Source organism: Pogona vitticeps, chromosome 2, assembly GCF_051106095.1.
Source record: "Pogona vitticeps strain Pit_001003342236 chromosome 2, PviZW2.1, whole genome shotgun sequence".
Lineage (NCBI taxonomy): Eukaryota > Metazoa > Chordata > Lepidosauria > Squamata > Agamidae > Pogona > Pogona vitticeps.
Window position 1 is genome coordinate 27,759,802 of NC_135784.1, and position 17,540 is coordinate 27,777,341.

Consider the following 17,540-nt stretch of genomic DNA (forward strand, 5'->3'; position numbering starts at 1 on the left):
CTTCTCACAATACTAACCACCTTCATTGAGTTACAACAAGCATTTTTTCAGGGTTCCGGGTCTACATGATGTGGGATGCCTACAGATAGAGAAGGCTGCCCACTTCAGAGCCTAAGCCTCACTCCAGTTGTGGAAGATGTTGGAAATGGCAGAAATCATCATCCTGTTGCCATCCTTTCTTGTTGGTGTTGAAGGCCTGAACAGGGCTATATGTAGAAATGAATCCTTATTTCATAAAGACCATCTTCAAAGGGGAAGTGTTTTTCTGCTCCTTGGGAGGAAAGTGATTACAAACCTAGACAGCATCTTAAAAAGAGACATCACCTTGCCGACAAAGGCCCACATAGTAAAAGCTATGGTTTTCCAGTAGCGATGTATGGAAGTAAGAGCTGGACCATAAAGAAGGCTGACAGCTGAAGAATTGATGCTTTTGAATCGCAGTGCTGGAGAAGGCTCTTGAGAGTCCTCTGGACTGCAAGGAGAACAAACCTATCAATTCTAAAGGAAATCAAGCCTGAGTGCTCTCTGGAAGGACAGCTCCTGACGCTGAAGCGTCAATACTTTGGCCATCTCATGAGAAGACTCCCTGGAAAAGACCCTGATGTTAGGAAAGTGTGAGGGCAAGAGGAGAAGGGGACGACAGAGAATGAGATGATTGGACAGTGTCGTCAAAGCAACCAACATGACTTTGACCCAACTCCGGGAGGCAGTGGAAGACAGGAGGGCCTGGTGTGCTCTGGTCCAGGGGGTCACGAAGAGTCAGACACGACTAAACAACAACAAAGTCGAAGGTACCAGAATTTGTCAGTAGAAGGAGCCAGATACCATTTTATGCTTAACCTCCACTATTAAAATAGCGTTCATTGTAATCCAGATTTTTGAGCATCCACGGTAGGGCAGGTGGGTCTTGGAACGGATTCCTCACGGATACAGGGGTCATGCTGTATTTTATTTTATTTTTTTGAACATTTATATCCCACACTGTAAAATCTCTCAGGGCAAGGCACAGCCAGGTAAGACAAAACAACAGAAAAGCGTAACATACAGAAAATTATTTCGAACTATTTAGAGCATATAAAGCGTTTTAAAGCAAAGGAAAACATTTCAAACTAGCAAAAAAAGAGTGGCAAAAAAAGAGTGGCAAAATGTGTCTTCCAGAGGGCTATTCGAGGAGCGGGTTTCCCAAGTCCATGGAGCCGGGGGGGGGGGAATTTGGCATCAAAATTATATCCCAGTCTTTTTTCCTCATCCCCATTTTAAAAGGTGATAAATCATAACATGGATTCTGCTCCTCCTCCTCCCCCCCCCCGCTCCTGCAAGCCCGGAGTTCCCAGCCATCGCGAGATCTCAGGGAAAAGGCGCGGAGGGGGTCGGAAGTCTCGCGAGAAGTCGTCGACGCCCTTCTGTTTTTGGCGGTTTTTTCGGAGACTCGCTGAGGGGAAAAAGTTTCGTGTCCTCGCGCCTCACTTTTCTCCCCTTATTTTTTCGCGTGTTTCCGTTGAATCCTGTTCTTGTTACTAAGGCCGTTACGGAGGGGGGGGAGAGAAGAAAGGAGCAGGAAAGGCTCTAGCCAGCTGAAAACGAACGGAAACCGTCTGGCTGGAAACGAAAGCCAAGAGACGCGATGGCCGGCGCGAACCCGATCCAGAGCCTGTGTGAGGAAACGACCTGCCCCATTTGCCTGGGATATTTCCAAGACCCCGTCATGACCGACTGCGGGCACGTCTTCTGCCAAAAGTGCATCGCCCAGCACTGGGGTGTGGGTGGGGAACCAGGCAGCGACGCCATCTTCTGCCCTCAGTGCAGGGAACCTTGCCCCGAAGGAAGCCTCAGGCCCGTCCGGCCCTTGGCCAACATCACCGAGATTGCCCAGAGGCTCAGCCTTCAGCTGGCCAGGGCGACCGAAGCCGTGGGGGTTCAAATGTGCGAGGACCACCAGGAGCCCCTGAAACTGTTCTGTGAGGACGACCAGGTCCTTCTGTGTGTGGTGTGCGACCGGTCCAGAGAGCACCGGGAGCACAACGTGATCCCCAAGAAGGAGGCTTTCGAAGAGCACAAGGTGGGTGGGTCACCCGTGGGTTCAAAGTGTGTGTGTGTGGGTCGCCTCAGGGGCTGGTGCGTGTTTGTTTTTTAAAAGTTGGTCTGTGGGTTATTTCCTTAAGCAGCCAAAATCCTACTGCTTCGAGCAGCAAATCTCCCTTGAGTTAGTATGTTCCAGCTAATAGAGCAAAAATAAAAGCCACAATTTTGCTGCTTAGAGTCAGCCCATGGAGACCTGTCTGTCTGTCTGTCTGTCTGTCTGTCTGTCTGTCTATCTATCTATCTATCTATCTATCTATCTATCTATCTATCTATCTATCTATCTATCTATCTATCTATCTATCTATCTATCTATCTATCTATCTATCTATCTATCTATCTATCTATCTATCTATCTGAAAATCATATTAGGGCTTATTTTCAGGCTACATCTTTCGGGGAAACAGGGTAGCTTCTTCAGTCTTGGATGAGTAGCGAAACGTTTCAACTGAACAAGAAAGAAGTCCAGTTGCCAGGACTCAACTTCCAGATACTGAGGAATTCTTCAATAACGAGTAATGTGAAATACACACACAGATGGAAATGTGATGTGTAGTATAACTACCTGGGGCTGATATATTTGCAAGGTAAAAACGTAGCACAGAAGAAAGCAAACTGGGCTACTAGAAAATATTTCCCTGATGAGCTCACTTTCTCGTTGTAGGATGTTATTGTGGTGGTTGTTTTTACATAGGACAGCATTCAAAAATAGAATCTCCTATCTGCTACAGGGATTGATGCTGCCCTCTTTATCAACTCATGATTCTACCATCTTACTCTGTTACATGTTTCAAGCAGGCCTAAGAGTGTTTGCCAGAATACTTCTGCTTGTAACTTCAGTGGTTATTATAATCCAGAGCTGCTCTCATTAGATATCTATATGATCTCTGATTTGTCCACTAATCTACTTAAATCCTTAAACTATCTTAATTTGTCACCTCAGACTCATGGCAACCCTATGAATGAGTGACTTCCAAAAATGTTCTGTCCTCAACAGCCCTGCTCAGTTTTTATAAAATCAAGGCTGTGGCTTCCTTTATAGAGTCAGTCCATCTCATATTAGGTCTTATTTTCTGCTGCCTTCAATTTTTCCTAGCATTATTGCCTTTGACAGATAACTCAGCGCATCTTATCTTCTCAAGAGGTGCTCAAAGTATGACTGTCTCAGTTTATTTGTTTGTTTATTTGATTCTAGAGAAAGTTGAAGCTTGATTTGTTTTAGGACCCACTTATTTCTCTTTCTGGAAGTCCAGGATATCAGCACTATATTTTAAACAAATAATTTTATTCTGTCAGCTCTCGTCACTATCCAGCTTTCACACCTGTACACAGTAATCCAGGACACAATAGTGTATATGATCTTGGAACCCTATGTAGATGCTATACTCAGCTTTTCACGTGTGTCATTGCTCCTGCCCAGAATTAATCTGAATATGTATTTATGTGCAGGAGACAATTTTAGACCACCTGGAATTTCTGAGGAAAGAAAGAGAAGAAATCTTGTCTTGTAAACTGGAAAAGGAAAATGGAAGCCAGAATCTATTGGTGGGTATAATAAAGAAAGTGGTGGTGGTGGGGAAGCTAATTGATTGGCTATGTTTGCAATATTAGTTTGTACATTCAAGAGAGCAGCCATGCTTCTACAGCAGTGGTTCACAGCCTTAGGTCCCTATATGTTCTTGGACTGAAATCTAAGCCAGCACAGCTAGTGGTGAAGGCTTCTGGGAGTTGCAGTCCAAGAAAATCTGGGGACCCAATTTGGAGATCACTTTTCTACGGTCTTAAACTATAGAAAGGCATCTGTCATGTATTCAGAAGGTCCAGTCAGTGCCTGGAATGTTATTTTTAAAGTGGAGCTTATTATTTTATTCATTACTTTAAAACAGTCATATTATTTTTATCATTTGTTCTGGAAATATTCTGTTCTGCTGTGGGTTATTAAATGTCATTGCCAGCAGGAAAAAGAACAAAATAAAACCAGGAAATCCTGTTAACATACAATATAAGTAAAATCAGAATGTTGCCCAAGGTGGGCTTGGTTTTGCTTTAAAGAAATAGAGCAAATACATCTATCAATAAGATTAATGGGAGTTATAAACCAAACTGCCTAATCTTAGACCATATTTACTGTGAAGGAGATCAGCATAGTGCGCCGTCCTCCGAGGAGAGCAGACAAGAGATGATAGCTGGATGTGCAGTAGGAGAATTGGTCAAGATAGAAGAAGGGGAAATGGGGAGGAATAGGGCCATAGAGATATGCTTGGCAGAAGGTAGACAAACCAGAAAAGGGGAGGAGCTCGATTTAATGAGATGGGACGAGATAAAAGAGGAGGAAGCGGGGAGCAGAGGAGGAACAAAATGGAAGTGAAAAGGAGGACAAGGGTACTCAGAGGAGAAAGGATTACAAAGGTACAAACCAGTTGAATTAGTGAGGGAGTTTCCTAACCATAGAACAGGAGATTTACTACCAGACCCCTCAAGTCTAATAGAGAAGGACAAGATAAAGGTGAAACCAGGATGGAGTATGGTAGAGGTGCCGCGTCCCCAGGATACAGGGAAGAAGGTGACCTATATTGGTACCACCAGTTACCTGCCCTATCTAGAGGGGAATTACGTGAAACATCCCTGTTGCGGGACAATATGTGTAGCCTTGAGATTCCCAACGTGGAACAGAGTTGATCAAAGTCCGCATGGGATGAAGAAGGAGTGAAAGGGATAAAGAATATGAACATTTAAAGTTACAAATTACTGCCAGAACTGAGTTGTTTAGATCCTTTCTACGTTGATGTTTCAGAAGTTAAAAAGAATAAAGAACCCCAGTTTGTACCGTTATCCTCATCGCCGGCTATTTTTCCCGCTGAAAAGAAGGGCCCGCCTACCACAGATAAAGAACCCAATCACATTTACTATAGCTACATGTTTTTTTCCTAGTGATTGAGATATAGTTCTCCTTTCAACAACGCTGGGTTTTAGGGGCACTGGATTTTCATGTAGTTCAAAAACCTATGTATAAATATTTTGTGCCCAAAAACAACTACGAAGCACAAGCAATTTTTAATATGCATACAGAACAGATAGATGAGCTTATTGTATTAACCAAGCAGTATGGCCCAGCACCATGCCCCTTCTCGATGTAATCAGACCAGGGGGGCACTGCATTGCCAAAAATAGGGGCCTCAGTAAGTCCAAGACCCGCCTTTCTCAAGCCAACACAATTCCTAGAGACAAATAGCAACACAATATACCTAAATATATTGAATATTTATTTATTTAAAAATCCTTGTATAACCATGTAACAATTTCTTACCATGACTGTATTCTTGACATCAAGTACAGTGGTGCCTCGCATTACGACGTTAATTGGTTCCAGCGAAATCGCTGTAGAATGAAAACGTAATGCGAAATTAAAAAGCCCATAGAAACGCATTAAAACCCGATTAATGCGTTCCTAGGGGTTTGAAACTCACCATCCAGCAAAGATCCTCCATAGCGCGGCCATTTTCGCTGCCTGTGCAGCAAGGAATCCATCCCAGAAAACAGCGGGGAGCCATGTTTTTTACCCGGCGGCCATTTTGAAACCGCTGATCAGCTGGCCGAAAATCGTCGCTTTGCCATGATCGGTTCCCAAAGTAGGGAACCGATCATCGCAAAGCGAAATTCCCCCATAGGAAACATAGTTAATTTAGGAATGAGGATTGTGTGGCCCTCCAAATATTGCTGGACCTCAAATCCCATAATGTGTCTTGCCTTATAGATTATGGTAGTGAGAGCTATGGAAATTGCAGTTTAGCACTCTTTAGGGGAAATACAGCAAGTTCAGACTGTTAACCATAAATTCTAAAGTTTTTAATTATCATCAGGGTTTTTCTTTTAGAAGAGCTAGCCATGTTCGTCTGTGCTAGCATGCCAGGCAAAATCAAAACCAAAGTAAAAATAAAAATAAAGCTGACAAAAATCTTGTTGCACCTTAAAGACATATTGGAAGTGGATTTGTCTATGAAAGCACACATTACAGTATAGTAGTCAATCTTTAAGGTGCCACAATGGTTTTGTGTTCTTTTTTTTAGTAAATTCTTTAGTTTTGTTTTTGCCTGACAGTTTTTCCAGGGACTGTTTCTTCCTTGTATGGCTCAAGTAAAGACCTCCATATTCTCCTTTCTCCTTACAGAAAGAGGTGGAAGTAGAAAGGCAGAAAATTGTGGCTGAATTTAAGGAACTACATCAGTATTTGGAAAAAACAGAGACGTTCTTGTTAACTAAACTGGAGAGTCTGGATGATGACATTAAAGATGTAAGAAATAAAATTGTAGCCACACTCTCCCATGAAATTTCCTCTGTGGATAAACTTATCAAGGAAATGGAAGAGAAGCACGGTCAGCTAGAAGATGAATTCTTGCAGGTGAGCTTTAATGGATGGGGTGGGAAGCAAAGCCAAGCAGTCCTCAACAGAATGGCAGGTCAATTGGCTTGGCCTTTTTACAAGGAGAGATCCTGATTTTCAGTTTTGCTGCCCCTGTTCTGGTAAATTCAGGGTTTGTTTACTTTCAAATGACTATATTATTATTATTGTTGTTGTTGTTGTTATTGTTATTATTGTTATTAATATTAATATTATTATATTCAAAATCACCCAGCACAGTAAAATTATAAAAACATTGACTGGTATTTTATAAAAGATAAAAAATTTAACAAAAAACCTAAGTATCTGTTAAATATAGACACAGTATGCATACTGTTCCTAATACAGTGGTGCCTCGCTTAACAATGTTAATTGGTTCAAAAAAATCGCTATGGGAAAACATTGTTATGCGAAACACGTTTTCCCATAGAGATGCATTGAAAACCGGTTAATCCATTCCAATAGGAACGGATTGCCGTCTTTAAGCGAAAAAACCCATTGGAAACATCGTTATGTGATACAATGTATCCCCAATTGGAATGCATTGAAGCCTTTTCAATGCATTTCAATGGTTTAGTGAAGTCAATTTTTGCAAATTTAAGTGTGTCATAAAAGGGTCAAAAACGGTTTTAAATGCTTGGAATAGTTTCTGTACCTTCTAAAACGGGTGCAAACTTAATTTGGCTTTGATCTGACTTTTCATTAATTTTTGCTGAATTTTTTTCTCACCCACCAACTTTTGACAGCTGTCAAAAGTTGACAGGTCCATTGTTTCCTATGGGGGAGGAAAAAATTCACAAAAAATTAACGAAAAGTCAGCAACTGTTCTAAATGCTTGGGTTCGTTAGAGCACCTTCTAAATTGTGTGCAAACTAAGTTTGGCTTTGTTCTGAGTCTTCGTTAATTTTTTGTGAATTCCCCCCCCCCCAATAGGAAACAATGGAGCCCAAAATTTGACAGATCCATTGCTTCCTATGGCGGGGAAAATTCACAAAAAATTAATGAAAAGTCAGATCAAAGCCAAATTAAGTTTGCACTCGTTTTAGAAGGTGCTCTAACGAATCCAAGCATTTAGAACCGTTTTTGACCCTTTTAAGACACTTTTTAAATTAAAAAAGCGAACATCGCTAAGCGAAGCAGGGGACCTAAAAATGCATTCGCTATGCAAAGCATGGTCCCAAACTTCGCTAAGCGAAAATCGCCCATAGGAAACATCGTTAAACGGTGCATATTATTTTCTTTAAAAACCCATCGTTAAGCGAATTCATCGCTAAACGAGGCACTCGTTAAACGAGGCACCACTGTACAAGTTTTTTGTAGCTCTGATGGTGGTGTGATTTCTGAGATCTGCAACTGCTTATAATACTGGGTGAAATTTCTTGATATTGTTCCCAAATCCCCAATGAGTACAGGGACCACCGAAGGGTGTTTCTTCCACAGGCGAGATGTTTCGATGGCCAAGTGTCTGTACATTGTTAGTTTTTCCAATTCTGTATTGGCATCCTCTGGAATTACAATTTCAACGATGCAGACATCCTTCCTCTTCCTCTTATTAACTAATAAATTATAACTCATTTCTTCAGAGCCATTCTTAGGGTTGTCATATTAGTTGGAAGGTTTTCCCTTATTCTACTATTCAGGGGCAGGGGGGGAAGAAAAATAAAACAATGCCTCTTTTTAAAAGTAGCAAAATATATAAAAATTGAAGGAGATGCAAATCATATGGTTGTGGTGTTTTGAACCCCTGAAATTCTTTCCAATGTCTGAGTTGCAAACTGACTAGGACTGAGAAAGAAATATAGCTTGTATATATTGAAAAGCATTTTCTGATTCAAGGACATATACTATGCACTTCCCAATGAGTGCCAGTGATCTTTTCTCTTTCTCACCTCTGAAAGAAAACCAGATTCACCTTCCTCCGTCCCCTATCCATGACTTCAGATTACAAACTGTAGAGCTCAGCTGGTCTTTCCTTGAAAACTGCTTGGAGAAGAGCATGTCTCTGAGCATAATGAGTTCCATTCCCATCCAGACAGAAAGTCTTCTTGACACCTGAGCCCCAGCTGTTCTTTGAGCAAATTTCTTGGTACAGTGGGGTCTTGACTTGAGAACTTAATCCGTATTGGAAGGCGGTTCTCAAGTCAAAAAGTTCTCAGGTCAAATCTGCATTTCCCATAGGAATGCATTGAAAACCATTTGATCCGTATCTGCTCTTTTCCGTCCATAGAAACTAATGGGAAGCTGCTATTCCGCCTTCGACCACTAGAGGGGGATGTTCTGTTTCTTTTTTTTCTTAGGTCAAGAAAGGTTCAGGGAAGGCAAGGAAAATACAGTCCAGGCAGTACAGTACCAGGCAGTCCGAAGACTGTCCCCCAATCCACTCTCTAAACGCTGGGAGGAGTGAGGAAGCAGACAGGCACCCTTTTCACTGGCCAACAGTTAACTGAAAGTTCAAATTTTGCACTTTCCCTGCCTCCCACGTGGGTTTTTTTCAGTTCTTAACTCAAATCTAAGTATGTAAGTCAAGTCAATATTTTCCTATGAGAGCGGTTCTTAAGTCAAAATGTTCTTAACTCAAGCCGTTCTTAAGTCAAGACCCCACTGTATTGAGCACATGGAAAAGTAGAAAAAGCTCTGAATCTTTCTAAAAGCAAAATGTTCCTCTCTGCATATACAGATATGCAAGTGTGTACACACACACACACAGTTTAAAGCGGATATGTTCTGCCACTAGCCTATTAAAATCTTTTCCCTTTGTGGCTCATATTGTATGTTTAGTGCTGTGGCATTCTGCTATATCTACCTAGACTGGAGGGAAGAGAGGTGTGGATGTAGCCATTCCCAGAAAAGAAAGACAAGAGGAAACTTAATTCCCCTTCTGTCTTGGCATACATTGACTCTCCTACCCAACAAGATATTTTTGAGACAGTATTAATAAATCATATTAAAAATGAAAGGGTGCTTTGGAACATATGCAGAATGTCTTCTCTGATATTTTGCTTGAGAAATGTTGCATGTTGCCAAATTTATCTTTTTCTTCTTCCCCATTCCCCTTTTCTTTACAGGATATCAAAAGTGTCTTGCAAAGGTATGTGACTTTGCACTGGGAATGAAGATGTGTGATTGACTTTCCCCTCTAGTGTACAGACAGAATTTACAGGATCATTTTAGTCTGAAGATACTGATCTTCCATTGTCAACAGGTGGACCTAGATATTACAGGTTATGAACAGTTAAAACTGTACACTAAAGAAAGGAAGGTCTTTTTGTCCATTGGTGGGAGGACAGGGTAAAGAGAGCAACTTGGGCACTCCACAGCCTGGGGGCTGCCACTGAGAAAGCCCCCTTTGATTTCCTTACTAAACTTGCCCCCAAGATGGTGGGACTAAGAAGAATGATTCTCCAAAAGATCTCAGGAGGGTCATATGTGGTTTATAGGTTGTAAATAGTTTGAATGTTCCTGGAAGCAAACTGGCAGCCAATGAAGCTATCTTCAGAGGTTATTTTCTCCCTATCACTAGAACGAATTTGCAGGCTGGCAACAGCATTTCGGACCTGTGGAGATTTCTGAACACCTTTCAAAGGCATGCTACACAAGAGTGTATTAAAGTAATCTAGGTGGGAGGTACCTATGTGTCACTATAACCACCAGAACAGGTGTAGCCTCCACATGAGCTCTGAATTTCTTGATTTGCTTTTGATTTTTTAGGAGTACCTCTGCCTTTTCTAAATCAAGCCTCCATTTGTTCACCCTTACATCAGGCACTCGTGTAGGATTGAAACAAATGACTTCTATTGGATAAAAAGGAAAAATAGAGTTGGGTGTCATCAATGTACTGGTGGAGATGATTATAGTACTAAAGCATGACAGAACAAAAATGAGACTCAGAGTTCACCAATAAAAAAGAAAGTGCAGAATTCCATTAAAAGCTTCTCCAGAATCTGCTCAGTGGCCAAAAACCTACTGGAATATAGTGTTCTTTTGCAACAAACGGGAGCAAGCCAGCTTAGCCTTTCTTGGAGGACAATTCCACAGATTAGGAGTCACCATCGTGAAGGCCCTTTCCTGTGTTGCCTTCAGATATGTGTGGATGTCAGGAATAAGAGGACCTCTCTCAGATCTCAAAGGCTGGCCAGGTTCCTGTGTGAAGGCAATGTCCTTCAGAGAATCAGGACAAAACTTTGGTTATAGCTAGCACTTAAAATTGTACCCAGAGATAGACCACTAACTGGTGAACTTGTTACAAGTGACCGCCATAACAGTCCTGTCAACAATATGGTTACAGAATTTTAAGTTTCTAGAAATTTCTTTGAAGACATTTCTATGTGGAGTGCTTAAATCTGTTACGTCCAGTTTGGTTTAGATTGCATGCTATTATCATCAGGGCTGAAATTCTGGAGCAGGCACAGTTGACACACATACTGGCTTTAATTGTGCAAATGCACTCCATGATACTGCAGAAACCTAGGCAAGCAGATTCAGGTTGAACCCTAGAATATTGGGTACAGTACATTTGAATTTTCAGGGGTCATGTAATACGTGTTAAGTCCCTGCTTCCTTATTTTCACCTGACTAGGAGCCCTTTTGTCTTAACTTTTTAAGCTTCAATTTATTTGACCTCATCCAGTACATTATTAACATCAGACATGTGGTTTAGAATTAAATATGGTTGCTGTAAGTTTATGATTTAATCAGTCTAGACACTAAACTGACTGCCTTTGCCATGTACAGCCCTGAGCCATTGTCATTCTCTGTCTCCTTCAACTCTGCTACTAAACTAACAAAAATGAAGATGCCCATGTGGCAAGGAATTTACAGTTGATTTCCCCTTAGGTGTAAAAGAGAGAAATTTGTGAAGCCTAACATTCCTTTTCCTCAGCTAAGGAAACATATTGAATACTTCTCTGAAATCCATTCTGTTCTGGAGCACGTTGTGAAAAAAATCAAAGGTAATGAATCAATGTCTCGTGTCTAAATCCCATTATTAACCCCAACTGGCAGAGAACAATTGACTGAACAGGATTTTGATAAATCAACCCTTATGTAAGTTATATTGAAACAGTGGATCTACTCTTGCTGGAAAAAAATAATTGGATTAAGTTTTTTCTTATTTTGAAATAAATTAGAATATAGTTAATTAGTTACTTCTGACTTGTTGAAAACTATCTGTTCATAACACTTTCTTAAAATTATATAAAAGATAAAAATTTCCATTATAAATCAACATTACATTTACTGATAAAATGGATGGTGGATGCAGTAATCAATTACATAGTTTTTTTCTTTGCCACTGAGGACATGAGAATCCTCTTGGTTTAGACCAGGGGTCTCCAAACAACAGCACACAGGCCACATCCGACCCTCCTTGCCTTTTTATCCGGCGCGGTCTGGTATGCTGAGGGTCCACTGCTGTCTGGAATGAATGGTAGTGACTAGAGATAAGGATGAAGCTATCCCCCATCCCTGCTATCTGTGAAAAGACAGCGGGTGCTTCCATCAGGCTTCGCTCCTCTTCCTATCTGCCCAGACAGAGGAAGAGGAGGGAAGGAGGACCCAAGGGATCCCCCATCCCCTTTTCTTCCTATGCCTAAGTGGGCATAGGAAGAGGAGCGAAGCCTGACAGAGGCAATTCCTCACCCCCACTATCTTTGCAAAGACAACAGGGTGTGGGATTGCTTGGGTACCTCTTCCCTCCTCTTCCTATGCCCTTGCTGCTGCTCCACCAGTTCTTCTGCTTCGGACCCACCCTGGGAAGGCGGTGAGTCCAGTGTACAGCTTTGTGGGGGAACCCGTCTGTCGTTCATTCATTATAGAACTTTCCCTGCTTCAGCCCTTGAAAATGTGTAAAATATATGATGTTACCTTCATTCTGAAAAGTTTGGAGACCCCTGTTTTAGACTAAGTATGATCAGCCTGGTGTTTATGAGTGCATGAGCAGGGTATGATAGCAATACAGTAGGACGTCCTGTGACCATGGGATCAATATTTATGGTTTCCTTTATCCATGGTCTGAAAATATTAAAAAGGTAAAAGAAAAAAAAATCCAGAAAATACTGTTGTCACATGTATTACCACAACGCCATTGGATGGAGCCAGAGACTACTATGAATACAGTGGTGCTCTGCATAACGAGAGCCCCGTTTAATGAATCCGCATAGCGATGTGGATTTTGCGATCGCAAAAGCAATCGCATTGCGATGTTTTCAATGGCTAAAAATTGGTTTGCGATGATCGGTAAGCGTTTTGCTTACCGATTATCACATAGAGATGTTTAGAAAACAGCTGATTGGCGGTTCCAAAATGGTCGCCGGGTAAACAAAATGGTCGCCCGCGGTGTTTTCACACCCTTTCCTCGCTTATCAGGCAGTGAAAAGGGCGGCCGCATGGAGGATTTTCGCTTAAAGGTGAGTTTTCCCCCCCATAGGAACACATTAAATGTGTTTTAATGCGTTCCTATGGGTTTTTTTGCCCCGTATAGTGACGAATCCGGATAGCGACGATTTTTCCGGAACGTATTGTCGTCGCTATGCGGGGCACCACTGTACTCGTTAGTGAAGAACACAGCATAGTCTCTGGCACTCTCTAGTGGCCAGTTCTGGTAATGCATATGAAAATAATTTTTCCTTGGTTGTTTTCCTTCTATCTTTCTATAGTGTTCACTATTATCCATAGTTTTCAGTATCCACGGGGTGGGGCTTGGAACAAATCCCCAGAGGATACGGGGATCCTACTGTATTCTGTCTGTCATGGCTCCTTACACCACTGTCATTTCAGGGAGTTGTATATGTTTGGTCTTGTCTATTTCACACAATATAAAAGGCTGAGATAATTCTTTGAAATTTTCAGCTTAGCTTTAGATAGAAAAAACAGTTTGTTAAGGTTCTTACTTTTGAAAGTCTGAGATGATTTGTTCTATCATTTTTGGATTTTCTTTTGCAATGAAGACAGTAAAGATACTGTAGCTAAGTGCAATCAGCTTGAACTGAAAATTTGGCATGCTTACGCATCAAGCCTTGCCTAAGGAGTCCAAAAGTGTCATCTTTAATTTTGTTCTCTTTTTTTCTTGTCTTCCCCAGACACTGTGCTCTCTGAACTTGATGCAAAGAAAGGTAAAGTTCCATAGTTGCTAATATTGTTGTGTGATGGCCCACTTGAGCATTCCAAAAAATAGAGGTGCGCCAAACAAAAAAAATATAACTTTAAAAATGGATCTTGGATAAGTTCTAAATTTGGCACAGACGTAGGAGACACCTATTGTGCCAAATTTGGGGATGTGTGGGTGAAAGGTTTATGAGGTGTGGTGTTTGTTTTTGGTTTTTTTTTAAGTAAAGCAGTTTGCCAGGCTTCTGACTCTTAAGCTATGTGATAAATTTTCAGTACAGTGGTGCCTCGCCAGATGATGATAATCCGTTCCACTGAAATCGCTGTCTAGTGAAATCATTGTCTAGCGAAAAGCAAATTGTCGTCTAGCAAAAATCGGTTTGCGTAGCAGGGAAAAAACATTGTCCAGCGAAATTCCCCCATAGGAATCACTGTTTTGCGAATCGCTATAGCGATCGCAAAAAGTCAATGTCTAGCGAAAAAACTGTCATGCAGGGTAACTGTCTAGCGAGGCACCATTGTATACCATTTCATTTGACCCTGGAAAACAAAAGAAGCAGGGCATTCTGTGACATTTTTATGGTCTTAGGAACTCATTTGCATTTGGGCTTGAAAGGTAAGCTATAAGCAAACATGATGCGTGACATTGCACACAGTATCATTCCTGGTCTTGAGGTGCACTTGTTTAATTTCATTAGTTTGTTGAGCTTGTGCCCATGTAAAACAGCCTTATACTTCAGCTTAAAGTATCACAGTTTATTTCATTTAAATATTTATAGTCTCCAGGAACCAGTTCAAGGCATATGATACATATCATTGCATTGTAGTAAGCTTTACCTCTTACCCCCCAAATTGTGAAAGGTACTAAATGGCATGGGGAAAATTTGTTTTCTGATTCAATTTTCCTGGGAGAGAGCTTTTTCATGTTACAGGGAAGTTCCCATGCTGTTATTGTTTTCATGTGGAGCTACAGTATTTTAAAACTAAGGCAAAGGTTTGCACCAGATTTTGATTTTACTGAATTCTCCCTGCCACTGCCTCTAATACTTTTATACTTCCTTTTCTCTTACAGACATACCTCTTCCCAAGATGCTCATATCATCAGCTTCTCTTGTAAAACATGATTACTATGCCTCTAAAAGTGAATTTTATTGTTGGTCCAGTGTTTTGGGGGTTGAGAGAATAAACTCAGGAAGACATTCCTGGGTGGTGGATGTGGGACAGAGAAGATACTGGACTGTGGGAGTAGCCAAAGAGGATTTAAGAGAACAGAACAAGATCCATTTAAGCCCTGAGAAAGGGGTCTGGGCCGTGGGGAAGTTGTCACTAAACAGTAATGATACACACTGTGCTTTTCCCCCTCCTGGAATACCTCTGGAGCAGTTCTGGATACACAGCAACTTCAAGATCAACAACCCTTCTGTTTCACCGACAAGGATCCGTGTATCGCTTGACTATGAACAAGGATCGGTGACCTTTTCTGATGCTGATACACATGACCTCATCTATACTTTCAACAATGCCTCATTTGCTGGGGCAAAACTGTGCTCCTGGCTCAGTCAAGGCCTGATGTTGTGCTGATGCTCTTTGAATCTTAGTAGGTGTGAGAGTGGCAAGGTCCAATTTATGACCAACTGAATTCATGTAAAGAAATAGGTGATGGTGAGAGACGGAAAACAGGTGGGCAAGTTGAAACTTTGGTGATACCACCCCTACCACCATTTATATTTCCTGCTTCAGTAGAAATTATCTCTGTTCTTTTCCTGTGGATCAAAATTGCTGAGGAATTTTTAATAAAAAGAATTATCTAGTGCTCCCTGTATCAATCTGTAACATGCATAGGTTAGGTGATGTGGGATAGCAGTGATGACACTATAATCAAACGGAGCTGTAGCTACCAGATATAGATGTTCCCTGCCTTCTTTGGCTTACACCTTCTCTCTTGCTTGCCTATGCCTGGACTCGAACCAGTTGCTCGCCCCATCCAAGTCCCACAGAACTGCCTCTCCATCTCACAGCAGCACACACAGCCAGCCAAGGGGAAATGGTGCAGAAAGTAGAATTTTGTTTCTGTTCTGCACAGATTGGAGGGCAGTCCGGATCACTGGCTCAAGCTGAAAGGGTGAATCCCCATTAGTTTTAGCTTTCCCCCTCCCCACCCTCAGAAATCCTAATTTTTAAGGGGCAGCATAAACCTTTTTCCTCTTTGCCCTAACTCTGCATTTAAATTGGACATTCCCTAGCCAAGTTTTTTTGCGGGTGGTGGAGGGTGTGAGTGAGGAGTTAACCTGTGTAGTTTCTGTACTGCTTTAACCAAAGACATGTTAGCAATGCTAGGTCAAAAACCTGATTCGTTTTTATTTTTGATACTCTTGTCCAATCTGATAGGAAAGCGTATTCCTTTGAAAATGTTCAAAAATCATAATTCTGTTGTTTGGTGTGTGTGTTTTTAAATTTCAAGGGAATGGCAAAAAGAGGACAGTTTCATCGTAGCTATGTACAGAAAGTAGTAAAGGAAGAAAGTATTTTTCTTTATAACCTGTTGGTTATAATATTATACTGTATTATTGGCTCTATTGCCATTTTTCTATATAAGCTTATCATAGTAAGACTGTATGTTTAATCTTTTTTCCATAATCCAAAGAAAGGCTTTTGACAGATGTTTTCCTGATTTGTGTATAGGATAAATTGTTTCCTATTATGTAAAAATCAGATATTTAACTTTAACTAATTTAGTTTCTTTAGCTTTTGGGGAGCCCTTGTGGTAAGAACAAAGTTTGTTGTGAGCTTCTCTTTGCTTTAATGTATCTTGCACACCCATTAATCATCCTTACTCAATAAAAGTTTATTCTTTTGCACAAGTAGCTCAGTTCCTTTCCAGCAACCCTCAAATCTGGCTAATGAAGTCCTGAAGTATGAGGAATAATTTCCAGACCTGAGCAGAACAAGGTGTATTAATGAGCAGCCATGATGAACAGGTGTGTAGTAATGCTGAGTCATGATGACTCATGAGTGCTGATTCATACATGATGTAATGTCTAATGTGATTGGCCACAGGCAGATGTTCATAATTATATATGTGTGAACTTGTACAGTAGATGTATCTTCCTGTTCTATGATGAACACTATGCTGTTACGCTGCCAGACTGCACTGCTGTATATATCCTATAAATACACGTTTGGTGTTGGGAGAAGCTGTCTGTGTGTGTTTGGACTGCCTGGACTGGACATTACTCTGTTGATTCTACTGAATTTCTGCGATTTTGTGCTAACATGAAGGGAGCAGATCTTTGATCTGTTGTCTGCACTGAAGGATTTTCTGTCACAAGACAAATAGAACTTAGTGCAGTTGAGAACCCCAACTGGCTTTTTTCCAGCCTTCACCCACAGTGTCTCCTCCTACCTGCCTTGTCCAGGCTGCCCCTTCTGTGCAAGAGCAGAAGCAGCAGCAGCCTGGAGAATGCTTCTTTCCTGCAGGGGTCTTGTCCCCTTCCTCCTTACTTGTTGCATACTATACAGCAAAGGTGAGCAACCAAACCAGCCAGTTAGTCCTGCCTTGAACTGCACTCCACCATCTGGCTTCCCCAAAGCCTGCAGGAACTGAGATGATATTTTGGCCGGATGTTGACCTTTATTCTGGGTCAATAGGGCAGATTTCTGAGGAACGTCCTTCCAGGGGCATTCTTGGGCACAATTTAGGAGACATACAGGGTGTGGGGGGGATTGGGTTCTAAAAGAGCTGATTCCAAATACCAAAATACACCTGCCAGTTTCATGTGGTCTTTGTGTATTCTTCGTTCATTCGTTTAGTCGTTTAGTCGTGTCCGACTCTTCGTGACCCCATGGACCAGAGCACGCCAGGCCCTCCTATCTTCTACTGCCTCCCGGAGTTGTGTCAAATTCATGTTGTTTGCTTCGCAGACACTGTCCAGCCATCTCATTCTCGGTCGTCCCCTTCTCC

At 41.5% G+C, this 17,540-nt stretch overlaps 2 protein-coding genes across 4 annotated transcripts in view; one reads left to right on the top strand and one right to left on the bottom strand.

Annotated features, from left to right (window-relative positions):
* The window catches only part of LOC144587560 (uncharacterized), a 107,513-nt gene that overhangs the window by 31,477 nt on the left and 58,496 nt on the right, over positions 1–17,540 (bottom strand). The gene's annotated exons all lie outside the window — the stretch shown is intronic.
* Positions 1,367–16,440, top strand: LOC110091257 (zinc finger protein RFP). Of its 2 annotated transcripts, XM_020815315.3 has the most exons (7): positions 1,374–2,059; positions 3,529–3,624; positions 6,248–6,478; positions 9,544–9,566; positions 11,312–11,427; positions 13,555–13,587; positions 14,652–16,440. In XM_020815315.3, exons 1-7 carry the CDS (start codon positions 1,625–1,627, stop codon positions 15,158–15,160), a joined length of 1,443 nt encoding a protein of 480 aa, XP_020670974.3. In that variant the 5' UTR covers positions 1,374–1,624; the 3' UTR covers positions 15,161–16,440. The 2 variants fall into 2 exon arrangements, with proteins under 2 accessions (XP_078244797.1, XP_020670974.3); XM_078388671.1 differs by lacking the exon at positions 11,312–11,427 and having other exon boundaries at positions 1,367–2,059; positions 14,652–15,050.

Coding starts and splice junctions, on each gene's coding strand:
- LOC110091257 (XM_020815315.3), top strand. CDS start 1,625: ATGGCCGGCGCGAACCCGATCCAGAGCCTGTGTGAGGAAACGACCTGC. Junction 3,625..6,247: donor ATGGAAGCCAGAATCTATTG/GTGGGTATAATA, acceptor TTCTCCTTACAG/AAAGAGGTGGAAGTAGAAAG. Junction 13,588..14,651: donor TGAACTTGATGCAAAGAAAG/GTAAAGTTCCAT, acceptor TTTCTCTTACAG/ACATACCTCTTCCCAAGATG.